Source organism: Antechinus flavipes, chromosome 3, assembly GCF_016432865.1.
Source record: "Antechinus flavipes isolate AdamAnt ecotype Samford, QLD, Australia chromosome 3, AdamAnt_v2, whole genome shotgun sequence".
Classification (NCBI taxonomy): Eukaryota; Metazoa; Chordata; class Mammalia; order Dasyuromorphia; family Dasyuridae; genus Antechinus; species Antechinus flavipes.
Genome location: NC_067400.1, coordinates 444,340,909 through 444,364,330, shown reverse-complemented (window position 1 = coordinate 444,364,330; position 23,422 = coordinate 444,340,909). Strand labels below are relative to the sequence as shown.

At 34.2% G+C, this 23,422-nt stretch overlaps 1 protein-coding gene across 31 annotated transcripts in view; it reads right to left on the bottom strand.

The window, feature by feature from the left end:
* Positions 1 to 23,422, bottom strand: part of NEB (nebulin) — a 207,472-nt gene that overhangs the window by 176,604 nt on the left and 7,446 nt on the right. For all 31 annotated transcript variants that reach the window (XM_051986439.1, XM_051986409.1, XM_051986440.1 and 28 more), the window contains exons 4-12: positions 18,968 to 19,009; positions 17,139 to 17,354; positions 14,946 to 15,053; positions 12,928 to 13,032; positions 11,887 to 11,991; positions 9,882 to 9,986; positions 7,324 to 7,428; positions 1,414 to 1,518; positions 789 to 896 (exon numbers count right to left, since the gene is read on the bottom strand). In XM_051986439.1, the coding sequence (XP_051842399.1) occupies positions 789 to 896; positions 1,414 to 1,518; positions 7,324 to 7,428; positions 9,882 to 9,986; positions 11,887 to 11,991; positions 12,928 to 13,032; positions 14,946 to 15,053; positions 17,139 to 17,354; positions 18,968 to 19,009 (999 nt within the window). The remainder of the gene's footprint in view (positions 1 to 788; positions 897 to 1,413; positions 1,519 to 7,323; positions 7,429 to 9,881; positions 9,987 to 11,886; positions 11,992 to 12,927; positions 13,033 to 14,945; positions 15,054 to 17,138; positions 17,355 to 18,967; positions 19,010 to 23,422) is intronic.

The window sequence follows — 23,422 nt, the reverse complement described above, 5'->3', positions numbered from 1 at the left end:
TTATTGAAGACATAATTAGACTTTTATCCTATATATACTCTCCATGCTACCTACAAAACCATTTCAGGGAATCACAGTTTAAAAATCTGATCTTCAGAAAGGCAATCTAGCAGGAATATGTAGATAAAGACTTAACAACTGGCTGGGAGTGATATGGGAGAATCTTCATTACTAACTTTTTCCCCATCACTACAAGTCTGCACAATTATCAAAACAATAAATCAAGCCATGATCTATGGTATTAACCAAAATTTAACAATCAGTTCTCAGGAGATGAAGGAGTTGACTCCAGTTAACTTCCTAAAATCTGGCATCAAAATATTACCTGTTCCTGGAATTCCCAGAGACCTAAAATTCCTCAAATAAGTTTTTTTTATATTGACCTGATCTCACTGCATAGTAGCATTTAGGCCTTTTAAGAGATAATACCTATAAAGCTAAAGTAGGAATGCTCAAAAACTGTGGTACTTCCTGAAACTTCATCCACTGGAATTAATTGTTGTTGGCAAAGATATTGTAGTAGTTTGCCATTTTTTCCCCAGTCATTTTACAAATGAGGAAACTGAAGTAAATAAAGTTAAGTGACTTACTTGTTCAGGGTCATATAGATAGTAAGTGAAATCAAATCTGAACTCAGGTCTCCCTGATTCCAGACCTAGCATTCTATCCCCTGCATCCCCTAGTTGACCCTCCGGGAATTAATACTTTCCTGCATTCTAGGTCAGAAGTAGTGCAGAAAAATGTAGCCAAAAAGGTCAGGTAACAAATAGAGTGCCAATGATACTTACCTTACTAGCAGCAATTCCAGCTTGTTTATTAACTTTGTATTCTGGAGTTTCTGTCTGCATAAAGTAAATTTGGTCTTTGAGGTTCTCAAAGTCTTCCTGATATTTTCTCTGTAAGATATTAAATAATATTATTAGACTGGTGTGGGGAGAAAGCCTTGCTGATGTCAGGTGTAATGACAAGTGTGATGATACAAGGGAACACACAAGTCATCATAAGGTAACATCTTGCCCCTTAGTTCATATTGGTCAAATTGCTACTGAAATATGATGCCTCTGAAATAAACTTGTTGTCAATGATGAAAACAAAGAATTTTGGGAAGGATTATCCATCCATCTGGGGGGAAAAAATAAGACCTATAACCCTAAGAAACACATATTTAAAGTTTATAGTAGTTCTTCTGGAAATGGAAAAAAATGTAAATGAGGTAGAAGGTTTATGTTGATAATGGCTTCTAACGAGATTTATGATATTTCTTTCCATAAAGATCTTTAACTTAATCATGTTAGTGAAGGAGGGGAAGGAGTTGGTCTAAAAGACTTTTAACTCCTGCAATATAGGATTAATAAAGACAGAAAAAAGGAAATTTCAAATCAAAGGCATTTGGGTGGACATTATCTTACTTACCGAACTTATGTTTTCAGCATTCATTCTTGCATTTGCAATTTCAAAGCAAGGAGTCTCACTCCACTTGCCTCTAATTTTATTGTCATAGTCTTCCCGATATTTGTTCTAATATTAAAAAGAAAAATAAGGCAAGCAATGAAATAGAGAATTTAACAAATAAAATTTTAAATAAAATAGCTAAAATGATTAATATGGAAATGTTTTGCATAATTACTTATGTATAATCTATATCAGATTGCTTAGCATCTCAGAGTGGGAGAAGAGAGGAATAAAATTTAGAATCTCAAACTGAAAAAAAACCAACCCAAAAATCAAATGTTAAAAATTCTTTCTACAGGTAATTGGGGAAATTATATTACAAAAAAATTAATTTGCATACTGATGAATATATTTCTATCACAGTTCTTAAGCACCTCTAATGTGACTAGTGGTGACAGAAGAGTATTTAAGTAACAGAAACTACCAGAGTAACTGATCCTAAGCTTAACTAGGTTTCCCCTTTAATAATACTTAAGCTTCCTGGGAGAAATCTGGGTTGAGAAACATCTATTATCTACCAACTCTTCTAGTCTCCATTATTATTTTGGGAAAGGGAGCTGGGAAGAAACCTTAAAGATCATCTTGGCCCAACTTATCTTTGATATGGTCCTGGGTGCTCTGGAATTATAGTTGGCTTTTAATGTAGGGTCATCCACAGCTATCTTACCCACATACAAAGATACTCGTTTTTCTGCAAAATGTGCCCCCCCTCAAAAAAATAACCCGAACAATATTAAGAGAATCTATAAATCTGAGGTGTTTATATAAACATAACCTCTCCCATCCACACCCTGAGAGGAAAGGGGAAGAGAGGTCTCATTGTCCTATTTTGATTTATAACAAACTAAATAATGTGTCTGTAGCAACACCGTAAACTGTAAATTAGAAACCCCATTAGGGCTCGAGCTAATATGCCTCGCCCCAGGCAGCTAACACATATCAAAGCGGCCAAGCCTTTGCTAAATCTATTTAAAAATTGATGAAGGAGAGAAAGCCCAGTGAAGAGATGGCCTCTTGTGTGAGAAAAGCTTCCTTTAATCCTCTATTTTTGCCCAGAGAAGACTTGGAAATATAACTAGCTCCAGTTTTTTGGCCCATTCTTCCCTTAGGAAGTTTAGAAGTAAATGAAATTATCTTTTGAATATATCAAGATTAGTTATCTCTCTCACACACACACACACACACACACACACACACACACACACACACACACACACACACAATACTTTCCAAATAGATTTTCTCTTCAAAGTGAATATATGTGACTTTTTAAAAAACCTTTTCTATGCGTACTTGTGGTCTTAATGTAGTTGCCAAGTGGGAGGCAATGTTACCACCAGTTAGTTAATCTATTTCTATCTTGTTCCTATTTCTCTCTATCCTGGGAGTAACAGAACATTCCAACATTCAGATCCCTTAGGCTCCATTATGTAAAAGACACCTCCCCATGAGGGGGTGGGAAGGGTCTCAATTTATATTGTCATTGCGGGAGTGCGCCTAGCACGAGTCTTAATTCAGACAAATCTAGTCTGTCAATCAAAGCATTTTCCTAATTCTACTCTTAAAAGGGATCCTCATGGTTTCATCAGCATACTGCCTAACACTTGGTATATTACAGGCTCTTTTTGAAAGGTCTTTGATTCTGGGTCCCAGAAAGCATCTGTCTCTATGCTTACTCTTTCATCTGTGTTAGAATTAAGTAGAGTCAAACAGAGACAGACAGAAAAATATATATACAGCAGTGAAGAACAGGTTGAATGATAATCAATTCTCACATCTTTATATCCAAGAATACCTACTCTATATTTCTCTGAAGAAGGTAGTAGATATATAATGGGGATTAACATAGGAATAGAAATAAGAATAAGAAATAAAAACTAGTCCTGTGAATTCATTAGTAGAGAGACCTTCCAAGGATTCCTTTTACCAGTATAAGTTGGTATTTTCTCTACAATTTATAAAGAACCAAGAGATTAAATGATTAACTCAGGGCCACAGAATCATTATGCGTCAGAGATGCAATCTGGACCCAGGTCTTCCTGAATTTAACTCTTCACTTCACCATATTACCTCTATTTTTTGTTATATCTGTTATATAGAATGTGTCTATACAGAATCAGGTTAATACTACTATCTATGTTCAGACAATACACAGTAGTATTAGATAAAGGTCTAACCTTGAAATTAGGAATATTGGGTTCAGATACTATCTCTGACACATGGAAACTGTGTGACTGAGACACTGATTCTGTGTCCCAAGGCAATTGTCTAAGATTTTAATTGCTGAGAAGTTACCAATCTACATCAGTAGATTCTCCTCACAGGGAATCCTTTACACTAAAGACTTATTAGGACCACAGATCTAGAACTGGAAACTCTAGGACTTTTCCAGGGAGCTATCATTTGTCCAACTCTCCTGTTTTAAAGATGAGGAAAACTGAAGCCCAAAGTAGTCAGATTATTTACCCAATATCATAGAGGTCCTGTGATTCTCCTCATTTCATACACACACACACACACACACACACACACACACACACACACACACACATCATTCAGTCCTCTCCAGTTAGCACTCTTATCTATTGTACTTACACCAAGTCAATGGTATGAGAGTGTGAAGACTCAAGGAAAAGGTGAAAAGTCTCAGACTCATAATCTCTTAAAGCTCTAACCCTCACTCATTAGTTGATTTGTTATTCTTAGCATCCTCACAATCTCATGCCTCTTTCCCCTTTTTTTGCAATATTTCCCTGGAACACTTCACTTTTTTCACATTTTTTTTTCTGTTTTTCTGTTAGTTATTGATTTTCTGCTTTAACTTGGGGGAAAAAAACTTCAAGATTTCTTAGTCATTTTAATGTTCCTAGGAAACTCAAAATCTAAAATTTTTATTGGTCATTATTAATATGTTGTTCTAAATGTTTTACTTTGGTGTATTTTTGTTTTTAATGCACAACAGCATAGGAGATATGTAAACAGGACTGCTAATAAAGCTTCTTCAAAATGCCATAGGAAAGCTGACAATTCTCATCTGGAGTTACCTTCTGTCTTTGCTGACATCCTCATGGTTACAAAGTTCTGAACCCTGTAAGAACTCATTCACTCAGACCAAAGTGATAAATCTACATTTTTGATGAGGCTGAGTTGTACAAATCTTTTAAAGAAATACACTTTCATTACTTTTCATCAAGGCAATATAAACTTTAAGATTGCTTGACCCTTCTGAACAACTTTGTCAAACTCAAATAGAAATGGATCTCTGCAGACTGCATATTGACTTAGAAAGCATCAAATTAACATTATCTTTTTGTTGTATTGTATTTTTATTTATTTTATTTAAAATTTCCCAAATAGGAAATGAATATAAACTGCTTGCATTTTTGTTTTTCTTCCCGGGTCATTTGTACCTTCTGAATTCAATTCTCCCTGTGCAACAAGAAAACTGTCCGGTTCTGCACAAATATATTGTATCCAGGATATACTGTAACCTATTCAACATGTAAAGGACTGCTTGCCATCTGGGGGAAGGGGTGGAAGGAGGGAGGGGAAAAATCGGAACAGAAATGAATGCAAGGGATAATGCTGTAAAAAATTACCCTGGCATGCGTTCTATCAATAAAAAGATATTAAAATTATCAAAAAAAAATTTCCCAAATACATTTTAATCTGAGTTGCAAACCAGGCATCCATAACCAAGAGCTGCATAACTTTAAAGGACTTGCTTAAAAGAATAAATGAAAGAAATGGAATTGCATGCAGATCAGGACTCATGGTTGTTCTTGAGCATTTACTCTTGAATTAGGAATTGTCCAAGATTCCTTTTACAATTCATGTATGTTATCACTGTTCTCTGTGTTCTCTTTTTTTAATAGACATTATTCTTTCCAGTTTTAAGTGATAGTATACATATTAGTGAAGTTTTACTATAATTATTAGAGCCTGCGTCTAAAACACTCCATTTTTATAGTCAGGAAGATCTGGAATTTCAAAGATCAGATAAACTGTGTAATCTACGTTGTCCACAATTTTCTTTTTATCCCTTTTTGTCCAGTTGCAGATTGAGAACTAACAAGGACCCCAGAGATCATGTAGTACAACCTTTCCATTTTACAGATTTGGAAACCAGGAAAAGGCAACCAAGTGGTAAGCATCAGCAATAAGATTTAAACCAAGTCCTCTACTTCCAGAATTTTTCTTTTCCTACTATATGACACTTTCTTTTGTCCCAAAGATAATTTCCCAAAGAATACTAAATTGCCAAGAAATCTAGAAGTTTTGCCCAGATTCAAGCAGAATGCTAATCTGGCAAAGCATCACCACCACATGGAATGAGGTGAAGTGCTCATGAAAAGTATCCTTGGAAGAGACTGCCTATTGTATGCTATTTAAAATAGAACTTTAGCACAAGCCTATTCATTAGCCTAACATCTGTCTTTGTACATTCCATCTCAAACCCTACATACCACAGGACTAGTTTCCTGCCCTAAATATAGACAGAGAAGGCTTGTTTGCCAGTGCCCTCAAAGGTCATGGAATCCACTGTTGCCTGTTTGAGACATAACCCGTGGCATTTTTTATTTTTTAAAAATTTTCCTCAAGCCTGGCCAGTCTTTGAACTGAGAACAGGAAACCACACATATTTGGGTGTTTCTCTTTTCACTGGAGCACATTGGAATGGGAACAACAGGAGACTTCAGAATTATGTATGTTTCTCTAAATATCAAACATTTAAACTCCACTTTCTGAGTGCCCCTTAATCACAGATGTTTAAATTCTTCATCTAGTTGTTTTATTAAACTCCTCTCTTGGGAAGAGAAATATTCAAATATCAATATAACCTCATCTGTGAGGCAACATGGTAGAGAAGATAAAATGAGTCTGGTAAATCTAAATTTTTCTCCCTTCTGACACATGTTGACTGTGGAATCTTGGACAATTCCTAAGAAACTACTCAGTGTCCAATGACAATTTTATAAATTTAATAGTTATAGAACAGCAGACAATCTGCACCAATAGGGGAGTTCCTTCTAGGAGTTTTCCTATACCAATAAAACCATAGTTCAACATATTTTATTTATTTTAAATATGTTTTACATATTGCCTGTTACATAAATGTAGCATGTTAAGTCATAGAAAGATACACACCATTGTCACTTGCCTTTTCAAAATCAGTGTCAATTTGTTTGTGTTGGTTAATTACTATAGTACATTTTTAGTTACTTGAAGATAAACTATTAAAAATAAATTAACAAAATGAATACTGAGAATTTGAAAAGACCTTAGAAGTCATCCTGTCCCAGCCTCTCATTTGACAAGTGAAAAAAGTGAGGATCAGAAAAATTTAGGGACTGAATCAGAGTCATATAAGTAGAAAGTAGCAGAGCTAATAGTCATGGGAAAGTAGCAGAGCTAGAGCTATGAGACTTTGTTTTCACTTGTTTTACTCTACAGATTTATATATCCCTTTTGTCATTGTGTTGAAATGGTTCCAAGGCCTCATGAAAAACTTTTGCTTTAATGAGGTCACAGAATCATAGATCTAGAACTGGGGTCCCCCCAAAGATCTTCTAATCCCAGTTTCTTATAAAATGAAGAAATTTTATACAGATGAGGAAATTGAGGCCCAGGGAAGCTATAATACAAGCCCAGTATTTGAAGTCAATCAATATGAAGTTGATTTCAGAGTTGGTGTTCTTTCCATTATACCACATGGTTTTTTTGTTTGCATAAACAATGAAAATAACTTGGGAGAGAAAGAAAAAAGATTCTGGTTGGAGATCCAGATTTATCTAAATGTCACAATGCAATCATAGTTCTAGATCTCATAAAGTTCTTACTGAAGCCGGTGCTAGAGCCCTGAATGCTTACCTTACTCAGTTGATTGTTCACTTTCTTGGCAAATTCTATATCTGGAGGATCTGCCAGTGGAGTAAACTGAGAATTCCGTTCTGCCTGTCCTTTTTTGTAGACAATCTGACATTATAAAAAGATGCAAACAAGAATAATTTAGTGTTAATGAGCCAGAGAATATTCTCCTGACTGTTAGCATGTGAATAGGGCTTTAAAATGTTTTGTATTTTTGTCCCATTCAGTTTACCATCTCAATGAATAGAATCCCTGAATCTGTGTTTGATGAGATTAAAAAACACAACTAGAATTTAAGTTGAAGGAGGGGAAACTACATGCACACTCCTATATATTCTGGATGCTCTCAATTTTGAAATTGAGATAAAAGTGGTAGTTGAATAGCTCCTGCTTTCAGCCACATGCCAATGTCTCTCTGATTCTTGAGATATTCATTCTAGTATTCTTATAACATTTTCATAGAGACTCATGAAAAGAAAGCTAGAAAAGGAGGGAGGGAAGAAAGGAGGAAAGAAGGAAGGAAGAAAGGAAGGAAAGAAGGAAGGAAGAAGTTCTGAAGACAGACTTTCTTGCTTAATTTATCTGAAATTCACTACCTAATTTCTTCAAGCCTGTCAGTTTCTTCTTAGCTCTAGACATAAGCTATTTTGGTATTTCATTTAATAGTCTCTTAGGGAAGAACCAATTAGAAATGGGGGTGAAGATGAAAGTGAGAGATGTGAAATGGCTCTAGATCATAAGTGGTCTAACAATCTGGTAAAAATCAATTTCTTGGAGCTTAAAATCTAGAAATTTCAGTGATTTAAATTATTCTTCTTTGGGATTCTCTCTAGTTCTAGAATTCAATACTAAATGAACTTGATGGCTCTCAAGTACTAGAAAAGTGTCTTTGAAACAGAATGAGGACAATGTGACAAGCAGGGTTAAGGGGATTTACAGAAAGGACATTTAGGGGACAGAGCCTCTGAAACAGGAGTCCCAGTTTTAAAGTCTACATGGCACATGCTGTGAATAAGGATTTGCCTTGGGCTCAGATCCAATAATTGTAGAAGTCCACATTGTGTTATTAATAGGCATTTAAGTAATAAGATATTTTTTGCAAACTTGGTCTGCAGTAAAATACAAGATTTAACTTAACTCTCAAATATTTTAGGAATGGGGATAAGAGAAGACTGAGTTTATTATTGTTACATAGCTTTACTACAACTTACTTTTCCTTAAGAAATATCAAATAATTTGTCAAAGTTTAAATAAGTTTCATAGCATTGATTTAAGGGATTCATCTTTAATATATCAATTTTCTAGAATAATAAAGTACCTCACCTAGAGACTGAATCATCTTAAAATGTCTCCCTTAGTTTCCTTGATGATGTTTTCTGGCTTTACCTCTCTGAATAAAGACACTTTGATTTCTGACACTTTTGATGACTTCTCATTTTAAAAAATCCTTATTGTATCTCTATCAATACACTTTGCAGTTTAGTACCTCATAGTTCCAAAATTGCTATATTGACCATTTGTCCCTCCAAATATTTAGCAAGTTCCTTATACTTCTTTCCTAGTCCTCAAATTCCCTTAGCACAGTGTGACTGATACCTAGTAGGCACTCAACAAATATGTGTTGATGAGTTGAAATTTTAGAAGAGAAGCAAGGGAATTTTGTTAGGCATCCTCAAGGGCAAGTCCTGGACATAATATTTATAATGGTCAGTATTATTGTATTACATTAACTGGTACAAATATTGAATGACAAAATAGTAATATATTTCCTTAAACTGGTAACATGATATCAGGAAAGGGTAGAAGCACTACACCAATCTGGGCCAAATGTGTACTTCCGAAAATGGGATAGAGAATGTATCTATTAATACTTTTTTAAAGTATTGTATAATATAATATAAGTATATATAAAAGTTGTATACTTTAAAAAACATAATCAGATAAATTTATCTAAGGTCCTTTTTAGGACTAGGTAAGATACTTAGGGAGAAAAAAAAATCTAAATATGCTGGGACAAAGTAGAAAATAATTAATAATGCACAAGTATAATAGAAAAGGTTATAGGGATCCTAAAGAGTCATTACTCTGTGAACATAAGAATACTGTATTTTATAGGATAATTTTTAGAACAATTGAGGCTGAGCTAGGATTTCTAAAAAAAATAATACATCAATTTTCAAAGGATGCTACTCCTGACAGGACGAATGCTAAAGAAACCTCCTCTATACACCTCAGATTTTGGTCAATGGAAAGCAAAAGATCCATTCTTCTATTGGAGTCATTGATGTTGGATACTGCTCTAGAACCTATTTTAAATAACCAAAAGAACAAACTTAAGACATTTAAATACTTTTGCTAAATTGAGAAAACTGTTGAGAACTGTATACTTATGGTTCAGAAGTATCAAAATTCTGTGCCTGGATTGATACAAGATAATTCCCCGATCAAAGGCAAAACTTCCCTCCCTGAATTATAAGGAATATGAATCTGGCCAAAAGAGGAGTAGAGGTTTTCTAACTTCCCCCTCCTAATCCAAGTGTTAGATTTGTATTTTTACTTACGTCACTTAGAGCTTTTTGGGCTTGTGCTACCCTTCTCAGCTCTGGACTGTCATTGTATGGGTAAAATAAACTTTTATCTGCTTCCCAGTCTTCAGTGTACTGTTTCTGAAAAGAAAAAAGCAAGAAAAATGTGAAAAAAATCAATTTCCCTTTAATCAGAATTATGTATGGACATAGCTCACAAATGTGAGCTATAAAACATTTATTGATATGTTATGAAATGTATATTATCTCAATAGAATAGGTTAGATGACTTAATAATAATAATTGGCATTTATAGAGAACTTTGAAGCAAGCAAAGTATTTAATATACATCATATTATTTGAGCTTCACAATACCTCTATGAGATAGGCCTTACAGATTTTATTATCCTTATTTTACAGATGATGAAACTGATACTACAAGAAGTTAAATGATTTGATCATATCTAGTAAGTGGCTAAGCTGGGATTCAATATCCTACTTCCAAGCCCGGCATTGTGTCCATATCATTCTTGGGCAGAGTTTAGATTTGAATCTTGAAACTTGATATGCAATTCTCTTTGCAATGCTATGCTGTCTCTCTCTATTATATCACAGTTAATTTAGATTAAGGGATTCTTAATGTGGGGTCAGGGACCCCAGAAGATTACATAGGTAGATTTTAAAGAGTCCATGAACTTGGATGGAGGAAAGATTTTGATAACTGTATTTTAATATACTCTATCTTTTGTAACCCCACATGTATTTTTATGAATTTAAAATATTCTGAGGGGTATACATATGCATTTCGTCAAACTTCCAAAGGGGTCCATGACACACAAAAATAAAGAATCCCTGAGTTAAAATAAATGATATAAGACCAGAAAAAAAAAAAGCGATCCCTGGAGAGCTGAATGAGATTTCTCTATAATCTGCCTTCTTTTAATACACTCAAATTCAAAATACATTTCTTTGAACAACTTTAATCTCTTTTCCCTAATTAACATTTACCAAAGATACACAATTATTTGCTTTCAATGTTTCTTCATCTCCTTTCTTATCTTCCTTCTAGAGTAAGTGGCAATAAGAAAATAATTAAAAGTAGCAATGTTTGAAACAATTTAAAGAATTGTTTCAACCTAAAAAGACCATAACCATCTTAGTTGTTGTTAAGTAATTTTTCATTTGTATCCAACTCTTTGGGGTTTTCTTGGCAAAGATGCTGAAGTGGTTTGCCATTTCCTTCTCCAGATCATTTTATAGATGAGAAAACTGAGGCAAACAGAGAATTGTCCAGAGTCACACAGCTAGAAAGTGAGGCTGAATTTGAACTTAGGAAAAGAAATTACTCCAGACTTGATACTCTATCTTAGATGCTCTATTAATACTTTTTGATTGCTTGATTTATAGATTAGAAAGAAGGGTGGGGAAATTCAGGAACCTGGATAATTCATGAGCTGAATAATCAGTCTTTAGACAGGGATCCCCAACCAAAAGGTCTAAATACCTTGCCCAATAGATTGCCAAGCTAGGAGCAACTATTCCTTCCTCCAATCCCTTACCTATATACCCCACCTCATTTCCTTCAGAAAGGAAAAGAGTCAAATTGGCCAAGGGGCCTCCTCTCCCACTTGACTGTCTTCTTCCTCTACATCAGTCCACTTTGTTCAAAGACAGCACTATTAGGACCTAACTAAGCTTATCTCAAGACACAATGAAAAATAGCTTTTTCTTCACAACCACCAAACATCAACATGAAAGTTATTGAGCCAGATGGGTTATTTTGAAAGATTGACTCCAATATTAGTTACACACCCCCTAGGAAAAACGCTCTCTGTGTGTCTTAAATCACACTGTACTTTGAACCGTTGTTGCATATTTATGGCAGAAATAGTAGGTATCATGGCAACTTGTATTTGTATTGCATACCACTATTGAACTGAAAGCTCCTTTATCTTAGCTAAACTCTATCTCTCCTATTTCCTAGCACACAGTAGACTTCTGTTTGGTGAACTGGTATTGAAGTTTGAACAACTGTGCTTACCTTACTAAACATAGCTGTGTTCTTAATTGCCTGGACAAGTTCTGGAGCATCAGGGGGAAGCAGGTACTTATCTTTGGTGTCTTCCCAGTTCTGCTTATATAAAACCTTGACAGAAAAACCAGATAAGAAACAGTTATTCAATCCTCAGGGATGAGGGTGCTCAGGAGAACTGTTAAATGTCTTCTTTTGTTTTTTACATGTAAATACATGGGCCATTTATGTCCCATGAAAAGCATTTAATGTGATAATCTCCTATAATACTTTTCTAATGATAAAATTAAAATTTTCAAGCTCCAAAGTTCTCCCTGTACAGCTCAATTCTGCCTCCTTCCAGGATTTTGTATGATTTTTTTACATAAAAATGAAATTTGTCATATGAATTTGACAATCATCAACAAATATAAACAATTCCAGGTATGTATAAGATTGGGGGTGGGGAGGGTTATGTGTGAATTTTGCTTATATTACTCTTTCTCCTGGAGTCAAATATTGATATTGTTCAGTCATTTCAGTTGTGTCCAACTCTCTGTGACTCTTTTTTTTAGGGTTCTCTTGGCAAAGATATTGAAATGATTTGCTATTTCCTTTTTCAGCTCATTTTACAGACAAGGAAATGAGACACACGGTTAACTGATTTGCCAAAGGTCACATAACTAATAAGTGTCTGAGGCTGGATTTGGATTCATGAAGATGAAATTTCCTGATTTAAAGTCCATTGAACCACCTAGCTAGGAAAATGTTATCACAGGGTATCACAGATTTAATGCCATCTTACTCAAACCCCTTCATTTTACAAATGAAAAAAATGAGGTCCAGAAACTCCCAATGCTCAGGATTAGACTTATATCATAGATCTAGAATTAGAAGATATCTATCTCAGAGGCAATTAGTCCAGGCCCCTCATTTTAAAGTTGAGAAAATGAAGATCCAAAAATACTAAGTGAGTGTCCCAGGTAGCAATAACCAAAGGTGAAATCTGACTCCAGGTCTCATTTCAGGGTTCTTTCCCCCTGCCCTACTGGTCCACCATTCTGCCCTTACCTTGCTAACTTGCTGCGACACTTTCTTTGCATGTTCAATGTCCTTTGCCTTCTCATCAACGTGGCAAATTGTTTTGGCAACATCACCATCCATACGATACTTCACCTACAGCAACAATAATAGTACAAATCAGAGTTGTCAACCTGAGAGAGGCTGAGGGAACTTCTGGCAGCCGTACACAGTATGAGCTGAATGAACTTTCTTAACACAAAGTTCTGGATACTTTTGATATTTTGCCTCAAAGGGCTAGAATCACAGTGTGGTTTATCCATTTCCTATCATCCAGATGACTTGGTGTATAGAAAGTACTTAATAATACTAATGGGCTGAACTTGGAGTCCCTTCTAGCTGTCCACCTATGATTCTATATATCTCTCATCTTATTTCTGGGGCTAATATTGCCTATTGTTGCTTAGGTTCACCCATGAATCATCACAAAAAACCATAATTGAGTTGCTGTTTCCTTTAACTATACTTATTTCAAGGACTTATGGTTTTATCAGTGTGGTTATTCCATCCACCATCATAATCTGTAGCCTCTTTATGCCTTAGTTGATCATTTCATAAGTGATAACTTTTGGAGATGAGCTTCTTAAAGATGAATTAGAGCTGTTTCTCAGGTGGTACTGTGAACAATGTATCTATATACGAAACCTTTCTATCTTAGAGAGCCTCTGAGGTTTTGTATCCTGTTGAAATATTTTACAAAAAACATAAGGTCAACTCTATGCCACAAAAAACCAAAACCAAAAACAAAAACAAAAAAACCAAACATCAGAACAGAATTTTAATAGAGGCTTTTTAAGTGAACCCTCTCTAAATATATACTGCTTTTTGGATCCCTGAGCAGCTCCTTGGAGTTTATACCAAGTACCCCAACTTATAATTAATGCTCCCTCTTAAACTCTGGATTCATTTAACATCACACAATCTTAAACTTGTATATGCAGTTAAAGTCCACATTCTACAAAGATAGCAGCATCTTCTATACAACCAATTATACTGGTTTCCTGGTGCCTTTATAATTAAATATAATCTTCTCTGCTTAGCTTTCAAAGTCCTACATAATCTTGCCCTTACTACCTTCCAAGTACTCCAGCTAAACTGTCTTCTTTCCCTCACTCACGATCCTTCATCTCCTGTCTCTATGTCATATATGTTTTATGGTATATGTACATGTATACACATATACACATAATTGTTTTCATGCATTGTGGGTACATATTTTATAAATATAAATAGATGGGTACATATACATAAATTGTATAAATGATACAGAATATATCAAATATATGCATATGCATACCATATATATATATACATATATATGTATATATATATATATGCATTGATATTTATGTCATGGGTATATATTTTGTAAAAAATATATAAATGCATATTCATTTTAATATAGCATAAATGAATAAACATTGTTGTCATAAAGGTGTATATATGTATACATATTTGTATTGTTATGGTACATATTTTATAAATATATGTGTATATACACATATATAATATGTACATGTATACTCATCTATACACATGTGTTTTTACTAGTAAATGTTTAACAATCAGTTCTTGGGTTGGGTTGGGTATAAAATATACCCATGACACAGTTTAAATTTATTTGAAATATTAACATTTTTCCTTTCTTTTCTTAAGTCTAGATGAGCAACAAGACTGAATATCAAGCCCTAATTTGTAGTATGTGCTTGTTTCTGAGGTGAGAATATTCACTTTGGAAATTTACAATCATTATGAACCAGTTCAGTTGGTTCCAGCACAACTTTGTATACATGGATTTGGTAACTTTATATTTTGTTACACACATACACACACACACACACACACACACACACACATTATGTTGTTGTCTTCTCAATTAAAATACAAACTCATTGCAAATTGGTACTCTCATTCTTTGTATTTATTGACCAATGATTTGCAGAATGTCTGATAAATAATAAATGATAAATCCTTGTAGAATGTTGAATTGATTTGGATACACCACCCACCTCACTGAGCTGATCTTGTACTTTCTTGATTCTTCGCAGTTCTGGAGTATCAGTTGTGCTGGCATAAGGTAGTCCTTTGGTTTTCTCAAAATTCTCTTTGTACTTATTCTGAAAGCGAATGTTAGCATTTCAACTAAAACACACTAAAGCCAGAAACACAGCAATTATGATATTTATCATTATTCAAGATGCATCCCCATCACCAAAATGAATCAGATGCCATTACTGAATACTTGATAAATATAAAATTGCCATGCATATTACCTTAAAACTGTTATTAGAAGACATGTAAATATAAATATAAATACATATATATTATATATACTGTTGCATGTATGTGTATATATATATATATATACATATATATATATAGTTGTTGAGTCATTTCTCAGTCATGTCTGACTTTTCATGACTTCATTTGGAATTTTCTTGGCAAAGATAGTGGAATGCTTTGCCATTTCTTTCTTCAGCTCATTTTACAGATGAGGAAACTGAGGCAAACAGGGTTAAGTGACTTGCCCAGGGTCACAACAACTAGTAAGTCTCTGAATCTCTATCTGAACTCAGGGCTTTTTGATTCAGATTCAGCATTCTAACCAATATACCATCTAGCTGCCCCATAAATACATATACATTTACACATATATAAATATATGCATACATGCACATAGATGTATATACACATATGTATCTAGGAGTGCCCAAGGAATTAACTCTCTTTACCAATGAAGATTTATTACTTCTTGTCACTTTTTTTAACAACTTATATTTTTAGAGAGTTATCTTATTGATTCAATTTTGCTGCCAATGGTGTGACTTGCAGAATTGCATGTAAGAACATGAGGGCAAATGAAAGCCTATAATTACCTAGGATCACTATGAACCCAATATAACTTATTCTTTTGAACCTTTAATTATGAAGTTGTATTAATAATAATACAAAATATTCAAACAGAAACAAATCAGGATGGGAGATAAGCATTTAATTAGTTCTACTATGTACTAAGTACAGTGTTAAGTCCTGGACGTACAAATATAAAAGCAAAGATAGTATCTGCCCTCAAAGATCTTTATGTGCTAATGGGGAAAACAACTCATATAGGATAGTTATGACCAGAAAATAGTACTTTGGTTAAGAAAGATACTTCAGAATAAGGAAGGGGGATGAGACCAGGAGGCAGAAAGAATAGAGGAGATCAGTTCACCTCATTCAGTAGCAATGATAGAATTGATTTGGCCTGCTTTATAATTTCAGAACTGAAAAGTTGGGGGAGGGATGCTTTTTAAGCAACGGGCAGGTTTTGTTATTTTTTAAAATTAATATGCTACATATTATTATTTGCTATATTAATCTCAGACATAGTTTCTATATATTTTACTAACCTGCTTTTTCATATTATTATAGATCAGATTGACTAATAATTAATGATAAAAAAAAATAGCATTAGGCTTTGAAATTGGTCTTGGTCTCATTCTGTAGGGTTAACTCCTGAAGGATATAACAATGTCTCTAGAGACTCCCTCTCTCCTGTTTCTCTTTCTATACATGCACACACATACACAAACACACCTCTCTCTCTCTCTCTCTCTCTCTCTCTCTCTCTCTGTCTGTCTCTCTCTGTCTCTCTCTTTCTCTCTCTCTTTTTATCTCTCTTTCTTTCTCTCTCTCTCCCCCTCCCCACATACATACACACACACAAAGTTATGATTTACAAATACAGATTCTGAAGTGTTATACAGGATATTCTGATTTATGAAAATATTTTCTGTGTGAAAGCAATGCTAATGTCAGATTAATACTACACAGAATAAGATCAAGACCAATACAAGGAATTCTTGTTGAAATAATTCCCTTTAACAATATATATCCGTGAGTCTAGGCAAATTTTCTGATTTAGAGAGCTGCCTGGGTTAGGAGGAGTTTAAATGTCTTCCTTAGAATCACATAGCTAACTATGCACTGGGGCAGGACATAAATCTGGTCATTCCTGATTCTGAGGCCATGACTATACCCATTTTGTCATACTACCTCACACGAATTACATATGTGAAAAAAACTCAAATAGGAAATGTTCAGAGTGTAGATAGCCTATAATTCTGTGACAAATTTATGTTTCCTTCAAAGTAATATCTTCTTCCTAACAAAACAACTTTTAGAGATGACTTACAAACTCCCAATCCATCCAAACTTACCTCACTAAAGAGATTTTGCATTTTCTGACTGTGTGCTATGTAGGGGGTCATGAATTTTGAAGGGTCCACTTTCTTCCTGATAATTCTCTTCCTCTCTGCTGGCTTCGTTGGTTCCACATCATGAGATACTTTCCGTTCCTCATGATAAGTTACAGGTTGTTCGTCCTGCTCTGTTATTGTCCGTGTAGTGGTCGTCTCATAAACTTTAGTTATTGTCTGAAAATTGTGATGGCAAAATATAATTATCATAAAGGGAAAAATTCTGCACCAGGATATTGATACCCGGAATACTGATATAGCTCATTACATTTTATTCTGGTGATATTTTTGTATATTATAAAAAGCAAGATATAGCTCACAATATCCAAATAAATACATGCAGTGTGATGTCATTGGATGCACTATATTGTCTACTCACAGACATGTTCTTCAATTCTATAGACAGTATATATTAATAAGTTTTTTCTTATTAATGCATAACATTTTGTTAAAAGCTCATTCATGATAACAAATGCAAGATTAAATATAATTTAAGTTTTTATTGTTATTAAGATTTCAGTGACTCTCTTTTCAAGCAACATGTTAAAGGGAAGGCTAACTTCAAATTATTTTGAAGCTGAGAAAAGGGACACACATAAAGTCCAGATTTTGACTTTCATAACAACTTGTGAAATTGATTAAGCAAGAGCTAGATACAAATGGCTGGCAGCTTTAATTAAAAACACTTGTTTATTTTCCAGAATTTCGCTCCTTCTCCAATCCTTTGAGACTAGATGGAAAGCAATAATTAACCTTAAACAATGGAAATTAATCACATCAAATACAACAGGCTAATAAGCCACCTTCTTATTTTTTAATTAAATGAGTGTGAATGTCACATTCACTGATGAATTATTATTTCATAGGAGTGAAAAGCACTTCAGATATAGCATGCCATTTATTTCCCATGGCAACCTTATCTAGTAAGTAGCAAATTAGCATCATTTTATAAGCAAGGAAACCAATACCATGCAGTCCTTAAAGTCAAAACAAACACCAAGTAACTGGGCACCATAGAAACATATTCTTTAAGCTGAAGCTGAACTCTGGACAATTAAGAAAAGACATTTAATTAAAGATGGAAGTGTGTAGCTAAACAATCAATCTTGAACATTGTCAAAGCTTGGCCTTCCAATTGTTTTCTAAGCATGGAGTTGTATTAAGGAGAATATTAACCTCTTGGCCATTTTCTAAAGCAGTTAGTTTCCACACAGATATAATACTACAAAGGATTCATTGTTAACCCTTTGGCTCATGGCTTGCCAAGTATTAAAAGAAATATTGTCATGCAGAGAACTACACAAAGCTTCATCACAAAGAGAGGTATTTCACCTTGAAAAAAGAGCTCCAAGTTGGAATATCTATCCGAATGCCTTACTCAGCATTTCAGTTGAATTAAGGCTGAGTAGCATTGCATGCATCATGTCAAAAAGGAAAGAGATAATATCCTTGTTGACATAAATAACCATTTGCAGGTTGGCAGTTCTTGGCAATGATGCTGCATGCATTTGCATTGCAGATCACAACTGCAACCAGGTTAAGAATACTGGATATGTGACCTTTAGTTAACATCATCCATACCATAACCAGGACTTCCAAAAAAATTCCTTGAAAATCATTTTCAAACATTTATTATTTTGAATTTTAAGATGGTGAAATAACCCTTCAAACATAACCCCACCCAAATGGGAATGAGTTCTCCCCACAGTGGTGCTGAGAGACTGTGAACAGCACCAAGCCCAAGGCAATTTCATGAGTGTGTTGCTCATGCAAGTGTCCCGAGGCTTTACCTCGCCCGGCACTTCTTCATAGACAACTTCTTCTGTGTAGTACTAAAAATAGAGTACAAATGCCATCACTTCATCAGAAGAGACCATGTGGGTTTTCCCTGTATCTCCTCTTTATCTGAATCCTTTCCTCTATGTGAGTAGTTCAGCTGACTTAGGAAGGTGCAATGGTAAGAATGCTGGATTTGTAATCAAAGTACCCAACTCTGCCACTTAGCCCCTGTATAACCTTGAACAAATTATTATCACTTCTGTCATCTATAAGATTAAGGGATTAGACTAGATGATCCCTTGCAATTCTCAATCTGTGATCCTATAATTCAAAGATTCCTTGTAGCTCCCAATCTGTAATTCTATCATCTCAATAGAAAAGAAGCAGGTAAGAGAAATACAATAAAAAGTGTGTTTATGCATTAACAACTTTTTTGTTCCCTGGAATACTGTTGGCAATTTAGACTATCTCTATTTTCAGATTTACTTATCTATTTATTGATATATCTATTTGTTCATTTGTTTATTTTCCACATCTGAGCTTCTCGATGTTCCATTCAGCAATTCAAGAAGTATAGTGAGGATAAGAGGATTCAGTGCTGTTTGGTCTCTAGAATGTGTGGGGCTCTTAGACCAGAAATCACAAGTCAATAACCAAAGTAAATGTTAGCATATCTTTCAAATATCTTCTTTTTGAAATGCAATCTTTGTGAAACAGAGGCTCAAACTATTCAGATAGTAGAAAGATAAGTTAGAGTTGTATACACTATCTAAAAAAAATTATCTGTGAAAAAACATAATTGACTTTACTTATTGATTTTGTTTTCCCCAAACTTCTGATTTATTCACTAAATTTTAGAGTTGGAAGAAAACTTTTTTTGAGATCCAGTAAGAATTGGTTTGTACTAGTTAACTAGCCAGCAGACTATTGTTCTTTACACTATACCTCATCCTGCTTGAATGAATAGAGAAGACAGAAACAACATAACTTTATGGGACACATATTTCACTTTGCTTTAAGCTATTTAAAAATAAACAAATCCTTTCTGTTTGTTTGTTTTGCATTTTTGTCCCCAGCTCCTAGCACATACTGCCTTACATATAGTAGGAGTTAATACATTCTTTTAAAATTTAGCTAAATTCAACCAGAAATAAATCACTTTCCAATAAATATCTAAAAGAAAACAAAGAGGCTCTTTCTCCCATATGAAATACTATTATCCTTGATATAGATAGATAAATACACACATACATACAAATATATATATATATACATATTGTCTGTATATTTAAATTAATGTCTCACTCTACCAATTAAATAGGGTGAGAATTAATCTCACAAAGCCTCTTAATTTCATTTAGTAAGGTTAACTTCCAAGAGATCAAAAGTTGCCCTGGTCAGAGAAGAAGCAAAGCAAAGTATGTCTCCTCAACATACTGACAGGGTAAGTTTAACTCTCTTGTCATTGCCATTTCTGTGGAATCTGTAACCTAGATCTGTAAACCAAGCCCATGTTTGTTCTTCTGACGTCACCAGCAATAAAGAAACCACAATTAGAAGTTGGCTGACATTTTCCTGAAGATACGTAAGAGAGAGGAGAATTTAGCTCTCTCTGTCTCAGCCTTATCTAACCCTGTTGGACGAGTAGCAGAAAAGACTCATTTAGGTCAAACATAACAGGAAAAGAGATGAAAATAAAGAATCTGGATCATTTTTTCAGTCATCAAAATACTTACATAATAGCATACTTTTCATTCTTTCTATTGGCATCACTAAAATATGTACCCTGCAGAAGCAGAAAAATCTTGAGCCCCACTTTTTCTATCACCATCCTCCCTTTGGGAATACACATTTTAAGGCCATCTTGGGGGAAATCCTGCTCTTTACTGAGAGGCTTTACCCAAACCATTTATTTCAACCTATCATTTTACCCATAGGAAACCTATGGCTTTGTTAAAAATAAATAAGACCTAGAATTCATCCTCATGGATATTTATTTTCTAATTTTTTCCTACTGCATTATCATCTTTCTTATATAGCCCAAATATTTTTCTGTCAGTGCTATTCTACAATGGCCTACATGGATATCTTTTTGTTATTTCATTCTACTACAAAAAACATTTCTAAGCAGCTAGATAGTGCAGTGGGTAAAACAGGATTTGGAGTTAAGAAATCCTAAATTCAAATCCAGCCTCACATTCTGGACAAGTCACTCGACCTCTGTTTACCTTACTTTTCTCATCTGTAAAATAGGGATAATAATAATATCACCCTTCCAGAATTGTTGTGAGGATCAAATAAGATAATGTTTGTAAAGCATTTTGCAAATCTCCAAGTAGTATATCCATGCTATTATTAAGGGCTACCTGACAGTGGTATAGCCCTTCACAGTCTACCAGGCCTACACAATCCCAAGAAAAATTCTTGATAAGGCTGATACCATGGGACTATTCCATACTCAAGAAAGACTCACTACATCAAGAAGGAAAATCAGAGACATTTGGAAATGTTTTGGATGTTGTCTGCAAAAGTTAAAATAATTTTCTGCTGCTTCTCCCATTCTGCCTATGTTATAGACTTAGTATCAATAAAGATTACTTTTAGAAATATGACTAAACATGATGAATATGGAAATATGTTTAGAAGAATTGCACATGTTTAACCTATATTGGATTGCTTGTTGTCTTAGGGAAGAGGGGGAAGGAGGAGAGAGAAAAATTTGAAACCCAAGGTTTTGCAAAGATGAATATTAAAAATTATCTTTGCATGTATTTGAAAAAATAAAATACTATTAAAAAAAGAAATATGACTAAAAATCCTTGACAGTATTGCTTATATAAAGAGATTGGTGACCTTTACATCTATGTCAAATCTAATAATTATCTTCTACTATACTACTTCTAATCAAACCTTCTATCCCTGTCTTATCATTTCCTTCCTTTTCATGTTTACTTGGCTCTGGTGGATACTCTCAGAACAATTTTATTGCATATGTTCAAGACTGATTGATTTCCTTTTTTAAAAATCAAATTTATTTTATTTGAAGAAACAGAATAAGAGAAAAGAAAAATAGAAAAGGACTAAAAAACAAAATGAAATAAAACAAAAGAGAACACTGTCATATGTCCAGCAGAATATCAGGAAGGATTCAGCATATAAAACAACAAATTCCAGTTTAAGAAAGTATACATATATAAGTAAAAAAAAAATTATATTCATGAGTATCTGTCTATTCTTTACTTCCTTGTAAATTATTCTTTTATTCCCTGCTGTGCATCTTTTTAAATTTATTCTTTTTTGGTTTTCTTAGAGGGAAATGTTTTGTTTATTTTGTTTTAAACTACTTCCTCTCTGTGTTTGTTGGAGCCCTTCATTGATCATTTACTCTAATTTCTACAACCACCCCATTTTGATAATTCTTCCATTGACATCAATAAAAAAATCAGTTTACAACTCAGAGGCAAAAGAGAGGTTTTTAGTCTCCAGTAGTCAGATACAGAGCAGAGACTTGAGCACAAAGCAATAAAGAGGGCAAAAATGGCAAAGATAACCTCACTAAAAATTGTCTACTACATTTCTATGATATTTAGCTAAATCAGTCTATTTAAGCACTAACTATAATTTCCATTGACCTAAGAATACAAAGGAGCTAAGCATATTTCTGATGTTTCCCATACAAATCTTTTTTTTTTCTCTCCTAGAAGGAAGTGTTATAGAATAATAGTAGTCTACAGCAAATGCTCTATCTGTATTCAAAAATCTAAATCAAGTATCTAAAGGACAATCATTTAGAAGTGGATTGTTTCAATATGATCCCAGATGGCAAAATTAAGACCAATAGAAGGGCAATGAATCAGATTTCAGAACAATATGAGGCAGAATTTCATAATCATTTATTCATTCCTGGAGGTATTCAAGCAGAACCTGGATGGTCAGTGATCAAAGTTATTGTGCAGAGAATTCACACAAGTTATAGAAGATTGAACCAGATTTGAAAACACAAAAGGAAACAACTCCAAAGAGGAAAGATGGGATTTGTCTAAAGAGACTGATGTGAATACATATGGAAATTACCAACCAACTTAGTTTATTTAAAGAAATGCACAGAAGATAGAAGAAATGCCAAGCAATGGATGATGAATATAAGAACATGATATGGATCTAAAAAAATAGTGCTAAGAATAATAAAGGTCATAATGAGCTGGGGGGGGGGGGGGGGCGAGGAGGGAGGCAGTGATAGAGTCAACAAATAGGCTTGGTTTTCAAAAAGGAACCTTGGGAGGAAAAGTCGATTATGCTCATTTATAACAAAGAGGAGAGAGAGAGAGAACGAGAGAGAAGGAGGGAAAGGAAAAGGGAGATGGGGGAGGAGAAGAGGGAGAGAGGAAGAGGAGAGGGGAGAAGGGGAGAAGAAAGGGTGAGGAGAAAGGGAAGGAGCAGGGGAGGAAGAAAGAAAGTATGAATAC